The sequence below is a fragment of the Corvus cornix genome, chromosome 1A (genome assembly GCF_000738735.6).
Source record: "Corvus cornix cornix isolate S_Up_H32 chromosome 1A, ASM73873v5, whole genome shotgun sequence".
Taxonomy (NCBI): domain Eukaryota; kingdom Metazoa; phylum Chordata; class Aves; order Passeriformes; family Corvidae; genus Corvus; species Corvus cornix.
In genome coordinates this window covers 58,814,856-58,823,092 of record NC_047057.1, presented here as the reverse complement: position 1 = coordinate 58,823,092, position 8,237 = coordinate 58,814,856, and the positions used below count along the sequence as shown (strand labels likewise).

General features: G+C 45.0%; 1 protein-coding gene across 1 annotated transcript; it reads left to right on the top strand.

Annotated features, from left to right (window-relative positions):
• The first annotated feature begins 39 nt into the window (after window positions 1–39).
• RAB19 (RAB19, member RAS oncogene family) lies at window positions 40–5,293 on the top strand. Its single transcript, XM_010410372.3, has 3 exons — window positions 40–417; window positions 1,272–1,455; window positions 3,519–5,293. The coding sequence occupies exons 1-3, from the start codon at window positions 223–225 to the stop codon at window positions 3,782–3,784; spliced, it is 645 nt and encodes a 214-aa protein (XP_010408674.1). The 5' UTR covers window positions 40–222; the 3' UTR covers window positions 3,785–5,293.
• The last annotated feature ends 2,944 nt before the right edge of the window (window positions 5,294–8,237 follow it).

Genomic DNA, 8,237 nt, shown 5'->3' with positions numbered 1-8,237 from the left:
CGGCCGAGCCCGGGGCGGGGCGGCGGGCAAGGGAAGGGAGGGCAGAGGGCGGACTACAGCTCCCGCCGGCCCCGCGGCCGGGCGGGGCCAAGCGGCGCTACCTGTCCCGGCAGGGCAGCGCCGGCAGGTGAGCGCCTGGACAGGGCTCCTTCCTGGGCCCGGGCTCCTTCCTGGGCCCGCGGCTCCTGCTCCGCCTCGCCGCAGGCCCGCCCGGGAGCCGCGATGCCGTTCCCCAGCTCCGGCACGGACGATGCCTTCGACTACCTCTTCAAGATCATCCTGATCGGAGACTCCAACGTGGGCAAGACGTGCGTGGTGCACCGGTTCAAGACAGGGCAGTACAACGAGAAGCAGCAGAACACCATCGGCGTCGACTTCACCGTGCGCTCGATGGATATCGACGGCAAGAAAGTAAAGGTCGGTGGCGGGAGCGAGCCCGAGCCTCCTGGCGAGCAGCACCTTGGTCGTGCCATCCTTCCCGTGCAGGTGCCAGGAAGTGGCGGGATGCACAGCATCTCCTGCTCGGCCCTGCTGAAGGCAGCTGGAGAAAGCTGACTGCCTTTCTAACCAGGGTAGTTTGCTAGTGGAGCTTTCTCTCAGGGAGATGCCCTGGGGGAAGCAGTCACCCTAATTTGGGTACATACTTGCTCTCGTGACTTCTCTGCTTGAGAAGAGGACTCGTGCGTTGCGTGCAGGGAGTTCTTTGGAAGACGGCTCTAGTTGGGAGGGGATGTCTCTTCCCTCCAGAGGTGTGGGGGTTTGAGCTGGGACACCAAGGAGGGAAAATCCCCAAAGTTTGCAAAGGCTCCACTTTGATGTATGCTTAATTTGAAGGAAGAAGACTTCCAAGACAAACACCAGAAGAAATTGTCAGCTAGAACTTCCCTCTGTGTGCAGATGAAATTTTGGATGCTTGCCCTTTATATATAGATTTGCTCTGCCCAGTCCTGTATTAGGGTTCTTTGCTGTTCTTTTGCTATTAAAAGCCTGTAATGTTCTACATCTTTTACTACAGTTGTTGAAACTGGGCTTCTTGGCCTCTTTGCAAAGCTGGATTTACCCTTGCAGCTTCCTCTTTGGTCTGTGTAGATTGACTTTACAGGCTTGTAAATGGCTTTTCAGATCTAGAGAGGGCAAAGCCACACTGGTGTAGTAGAGTGAGCTGGGACAGGTCTGGCTGCCTTCTAGACAAAGGGTTTCAAATGCTGACGGCAAGCACGTAGGAAAGTGATATTCACGGGTCTTTACAACTGCTGTCCTTTCTCTTACAGATCCAAGTGTGGGACACAGCCGGTCAAGAGCGCTTCCGGACAATAACCCAGTCTTATTACAGGAGCGCCCATGGGGCCATCCTTGCCTATGACCTTACTAGGAGGTCCACATTTGAATCCATTCCTCATTGGATTCATGAAATTGAAAAGTATGGTGCTGCAAACTTGGTCATGATGTTAATTGGTAGGATTTTAGTTTTAAATCTTGTGTTATGTAGCTTTTTAATATAAAATCTCCCTTGTTTCCTACCACTACTTGAAGCATCTATACACTATGCATTAAGGAAGAATGCAGTTCTAATTAAAAGAGATCACAAAGTGTGTCAATTTAGCCTAAGCTTAAAAAAATGAGGAAAGTCACAGCCTGGTCCTGTCAGGACCAAACCCATTGCAAACAGCAAAACCTTTTTCAGTTGTTCCTTTCCTGTTGGAATAACACAACAAGCTTTGGTGCCAGGCTGGAGGCAAGGGACCACCTTGTTGAGGTTAGAATTGCAATAAGCCTGACGCTGTACTCCTGATGCACAGGAATGTAGCAGCTCAATAATTCAAGGTGAAGGGGAATGCACAGAGCAACACAACTCCCGGTTCTCATCTTTCTTCTCTGTTCTCTTGATATGCATCCACATTGCTCTGTAATGGGATTCCGAGCAGGTAAGACAATAGATGGGGAGACGGCTTTTGCAGAGCGTGGAGCAGTCTGCTTGCATTCCCCTAGCACTCAGGAAACTGCCTCCTGAGGAAAGCAATGACTAGCAATTGCCAGGAATGGAGCTGGTAGGAAGCCGCGTGGTTCCTTTCCCTTGGGTTTCATGGTTATTATTGCTCTTCCTTTCCCCAAGGAAGAAGCTGCAAGTGAGAGCGCTGGTGTGGTGAGACGCCAGAGCGTTTGTTTACATTCCCGAGGCTGAGCTGTCGCAGTGTGCAGAGAGCAGCGCATGCAGCCGTCGCAGCCCGGGCTGGGGCAGCGCTGAGCCCCAGGCAGGGCCCCTGAGCTGCTGCCTCTGTTCCCAGCACCTTCAGTGCTTGTGCTGCGGGGGTTCCGCCTGTCCTTCCTCTGGAAGAAGCACACGATAAGTTCTGACCTGCGTCTAATGCAGTGCTTGGAACTGGGGGCAGCGGAGGTGTAAATCACTACACTTTGGCAGGGTTTTTCTAAGTTCTGTCATGAATCTAAAGGACGAGACTTATCTGTGTGTGGTGGAGGCTGGTGGTGGTTGTTGGGGTTTTTTTAAAGAGATAAGTTCTGAAGTTAGTAAAAATAAAGCTTTTGTTAAGGATCCAGCTTGGTGCTTTCTTCCAAAGCTGGTGCTGTTTGCTTTACTTACTTTGGCAGAAGTCTTTGTACGTTTAATTACACTTAGTCATGTTATACACCTTTCTAGCAGGAGGGTAAGGCTAAGAAACCTAACTTTCCTATATGGAACTGAAGGAGGAAAAGGTGGGTGGGTTCTTTTTAAGAAGGCAAATAACCCTCAAGCTGGAGCTTTTTAGGTTTTTTTGGCTGTTTTGCTGGGGTTTTTTTCTTTTGTGGGGTGGGTTGGCTTTGTGGGTTTTTTTGGTTTTTCCTTTAGAAGAACTGAAAGGGACTTAATGGGAGGGTAGTTGGCTTACATATGCTTCAAATTCAAGACATGAATTTCATGAAGAGCTGTCTTGAAACTACAAATGTAGACTTCAGCCAGCTACTAGAACTGATGAATCCACACGTGCAGCAACTGCCTAAATATACAAAGGTATTTTGTCTGAGGTGTTTCATGGCTTCTGGTAGATTTTCACTAAAGTGCTGCAAGTAGAAGTTTAATCTATATGTGCAACAACAACTTAAGTAGATATTGTAGGCATTAACGTAGCTGATCTGAATTTTTGGTTTTTTACATAATCTTAAAATATTTTTTAAAAAAAATATTCAACTTAAATGCTATTTAACATTTAAACCCACTAGGGAATAGGACCAACAGTTGCTGCCAAATAATCCTTTAGCCCCACTACCTACACTAAGTAATTAGATGAACACAGGTTTTTAGTTTTTTCTTGGATTTCGTCTCATTTGCTGTCGTATGATTTGCTGCAGTTTTGATCCGCGGTCTGTATTTGTGGCTCTGATGTACTCACATCTTGTTCTTTCCAGTAACTCTTACTCCCAACATAAATCTATTGTTTAACAAAACTGAATTAATGCATGGCATTTAAAAATAAATTTCTGAAAGACTAAGTGATTGAAGTATCTCTTTGCCTTCTTTTAAGGGAACAAATCAGATTCGCTGGACAAGCGCCAAGTGCTGTTTGAAGATGCCTGCACCCTGGCAGAGAAGCATGGGCTCTTAGCTGTGCTGGAGACATCAGCAAAAGAAGCTCAAAACATAGAAGAGGTGTTCACATTAATGGCTAAGGAGCTGATAGCCCGAAATACCTTACAACTTCATGGGGAGAACCCTCCAAACAGCTTCAGTCTTGACTCCAGGCCAGTGATTGCCAGTCCAAGTGTGGAGAAGACCCAGTGTTCCTGTTGAAGAGAGACTTCAGGGAGAACTTGGAAATTGCCATTCTTCTGAGGCTGTTTGATTCAATTTTATTCAGTTGATGAAAGTGTTCTATGTGGCCTCAAGCCACCTTTTGATATTTCTACCTTGCAGTTTGGCTTGTGAGTATTTTCAGAGATCATTGTTGCTGTTGGTAGCACAGGTTGCTTTGAACATAGCAACTTCTGAGCTGAGAGGACTCAGGAAGCTGCCAGCCCTTGCCTTAACCAAAGAGAACTATAAAAATTATTGCCTTTAATTATATCCTTACATGTCTTTCTGGCTGTGTCAGAAGATAAATTTGCACCAGAGCTCTGCACTGACCCTTCTAAGCTGCGTTGCTGGTTTTAAATACAAGCACTTTCCTCTCTGCCAGTGGCTGTAAAAAGTCTGACACGTGCTTGGACAGCACTAACCCACTCCTGCCTAAACTTTCATTTAGGAGCTCTCCTGATGTCAGGCAGGTAGCCACCCATCCCAAGGAGCTTAATAACATTTGTGAAAGAGTACAGGATTTCACATCTGCCCTGAGCTCCTCACCAGACAAACCTGGAGACATCTCTGGGGTTGCGTAGCAGGCAGAATATGATACACTTCTTCCTGGGGTGAGAAAAGTTGCCTTTCACTTTGTTATAGTCAGGATTGTTTCCAATCCTGATCTGCATCTTGCTACATGGACTTGCTGGGAGCAGCGAAGCTTCCAGTGAAAGGACCTTTTTTTTCATTCCTTCCTGCTAACCTTGTCCTGCTTTTGATGTGCTGATTTTAACCAAAAGCCTTCTGTAGCTTGTGCGATGGGCCAATGGCAGCCTGAGAGTTTTGCCTGTAGATTTTCAAGGGAGTGTGAAAGATGGGTGCAAGCTCCTGTAAAACTCAGCAAGGGGTAAGATGGTTTAAATTAGGTAAAAAATTAAAAATTTTAATTGTGTTAGGGTGGTAAGGCAATGGTATGGGGTGCACCAGAGAGCTACCCTAGGTGAATTATCTGCTACTGCCGTGGAGACTGAACACTGTGGTAGCAATGGAAGGGTTTGGATTGCTCCTCCCAGTTGCAAGCTCTGCTACTTGGGGCTTACTTTTTCTGTATACCTGAGCTGAATGAAGGCTTTGGGCTGAGGCTTTTTTTGGTGAGGGTTTTGAGGGGTTTTTTTCTGTTGTTTTTTTGCAATTTTTTTTTCCCAGTAGATGGAAACAGGGAAGGAGGAGGAGGAAAGAAATATCAGATGAAGTTTTTTTGACTGCAGTCCATGTGCACCAAAGTGTATCACTTAGTCACTGTTAAGCTATGAACTGCAACTCAAACTCTGTAATGATAAAACACAGTTTGTGTTACATGCAAAGCAGCCTTGGGAAGGCTGGAGTGTTGCCAGCTTACCCAATGGCTGGCTGCCCCTCTTTCCTAAGTCCTTGAAAAATAGGGAAAAACATGTAGCAAGTATTGCTGGAAAATCTTGTCTGAGAAGCACAAAAAAAAAAAATAAAGGAGAATGAATCGTTGAATAATAGTCTTGGATATATTTCTAATATTCTTAATGCTTTCTCTGGCTAGATTCTTTGCTATTACACGCAAAGAGCAGGGGTTAATGCAGGTCTGTGTAAACTGAGGGAGGAATCATCCATGCTACTCTCTTTACTATAGCCTGCTGTGGAGAAAGCTTCATCTTCAGGCTTCCTCCTTCTCATGTTTACTTTTTAAATCTTTATTCCTTCTTCATTTTTACTAGCCTAGTACTTGCATTTCGGTTTGCACATTTAAGCAACTGTAAATACCATAGCCTTTCAAAGTGGCAAGCCAGCTTCCAAACAAACTAGTTTCTACAGCTCTTGTCACTACAAAAGCAGTCAAATGTAAGCTTAATATTTCTATTCCTGGTAGTAGTTTGTAATCCATCATTTTTGGTTTTGGTGTTTTTTTTTTTTTTTTTTTGTAGTATCTTCCAGAAGACTGCAATAGAAAAAGTATTGCTTTCATCTCCAGTTACAATCTTTCATTGGTCAAGAGTTACAGGAAGGATGGTACCAGCAGTGTGTTAACTTTGCACGGTTCATTTGGTTTACCATCTTAATTAGCTGCTACTGTATGAAGTTATTTTGCTTACCCTCACTATGGAGACTTCTGCAGGCTGATGTGATCCTGAGTGCCCAGCACTGCCAGCTTACAGGGCTCTTGCCATTCCCTTCCCCCACATATGGAGCTACTGGCAAAGCAAGACCTTCCTTGGCAAAAAGCTGTGCAACACAGGATCAGGGAGAACAGGCTTGTGACTGTTCCCTTTCCTTTAACAGGTCTAACAGGCTTCCTACTCCTCCAAGAAACTAGTTTTAGACACCTACCCATTGTGCAGCAATACCAGGAGTGTGACCTCTTTTGGTTGGTTCCATTTGGCATTTTCCAGGAGGCCTTTGGGCAGTTACACTGAATGGTTTCCACATGGTCGCTTTTCCAGATGTCCTGGCATGAGTGAAGAGCAGCACTTGCTAAGGAGGTTCTTCGGAGTATATTGGTAACACTGTTACTCATGAGGTAATACATGAAGCTATGAACTCTTAAAAAATCCCCTTACTATAGCCTAGTATTCTAGACTGTGAGAACCACTAGATTAAAATACAAGCTCAGCATAATCTCTGTGGTTCTGCTGTTCCCCATCAGAGAGCAGATGGAAACACACAGCTATGACAAGGCAAAGTAGCATTAACTGCTATGGAACCTTCTGTTAATGGTTTGTTCCCTAGCATCATATGCAAATCATATCAAATTCCAAGTGCTTCTTGACAGCATCATTAATGCATTTGTACAAAGGGTTATAAAGTTGTTTACAACACTATTTTGAAAACTATTACTGTCCCACAGGTTTCACTTTTAAGAGCTGCACATTCAGCTTGAAGATGAGCTCATTTATTAAGTTCTTATCTACTGGGAAGAAGTATTTGGATCTTTGCTGTGGCACATTACTTGCACTGGTGTCACAACCAGGCCAAATGAGATGAAGCAGTACTTATTGGTGGAACAGGGTTAAAAAATAATTAGAAATATTTTAAAATGTCCCAAACTGACACCTCCCAGAAGCTGACTAGTTAAAAGCCAACACAACAGCAGCCAAATGATGTGGAAGGTACACAGCACTGCCTATGTGGTCAAGCTTTGTTTCATATGCAGAGGACAGGCTCTCAATTACAAAAGCTTGAGGTTCTTATCTAATCACTCCAGTTAATGTTTAAGTGTAGTTGGAAGGGAGACCATTTTCAGACTCTGAACAGTGGTGGAGCACTCTATCCTGGAGCCTTCTTTCAGGAATAAGATGCATGCCTGTGGTTTTGGACAAGGAACTGGCAGTTCCCCCAGCCAGGTGAGTGCTCTAACAGCAGTGCTGTTACAGCTGCCCCTTCCTGATGTGGGCTGCCAGCAGGCATTTTCATGGCTCTCAGCTCCCAGAACACCACGTTTGCCTGCAGGTGTCTGTGAGGGGCCTAAATAGTCATTGCTCAGCAAACTGGCTCCTGAAAAAATTTTCAAGCACCACTCTTAGGCAACTGTGTTAAGAACTAGAACTACACCAACAGGCAATGCTGGGATATGACAGTCCTTTGAGAATAGTTCTAGACAGGCCAAGGGCCCCTGTGTCTTAAGAGTATTTCACCTTGTAATAGGAATTCAGTTTCAGACGGGTAGGGCTTTCAAAAATCTTTTAAAGCACTTTTTCTAATGCTGCGGTTGTAAATCTACCTTCACTCAGCTGCCTGCACAGCTTCTGTCAATGCAGTCACATCAAGCAGGGGTTGACTGTGGCTTGACAGCGAGTGACAAACAGCACACCCCTGGCTAACAGGGCAAGAGGTCAGCATATTTGCAATCCCACATTTCCTTGTTACTGCTGTGTCCATGAACACCACTGCTTATATAGCTTTCACTCCTAAGTCTAGTTTTGCTAACGTGAAGTGAGGCTCACCACAACTACAGTTTAATGCCTTTCTAATGCTAGCATTAAACTGACTGTGTAGCTCCTTGATCCCTGCAGCACAGCCCTGGATTGTATCTCAATCCTAAAGGATTACATGTGGATTCCCTCATTTTAAGTTGCTGCAGCATTAATAATTTCATCTACACAAGTTTTGTTCCAAACATGAGACACCCCATAGCTCATGGTACCCTCCAAACACAAAGTTCCTCTGTACCTGCAGTAGCAGGAAATTTACTTAGTATTTCATTAAATGCGCCTTTGAGGCATTTCCTCAAAGATTACAATCCACCTTGGGCCACCAAGGCCAGCTGTGCTACCACCATTTGAACTAAAGCAGCAGAAGTTTTAACAAGTGCTCTTACCTTGTATGATCACGTTCAGAGCAGGGAGAACAGGTAGCACACTCACTGCACTTCTCACAAGAGGAAAAGGTCTGTATCAAACTAAATGTATATATTCTGGCCTAGGAAGTAAAGTCAAGGCAC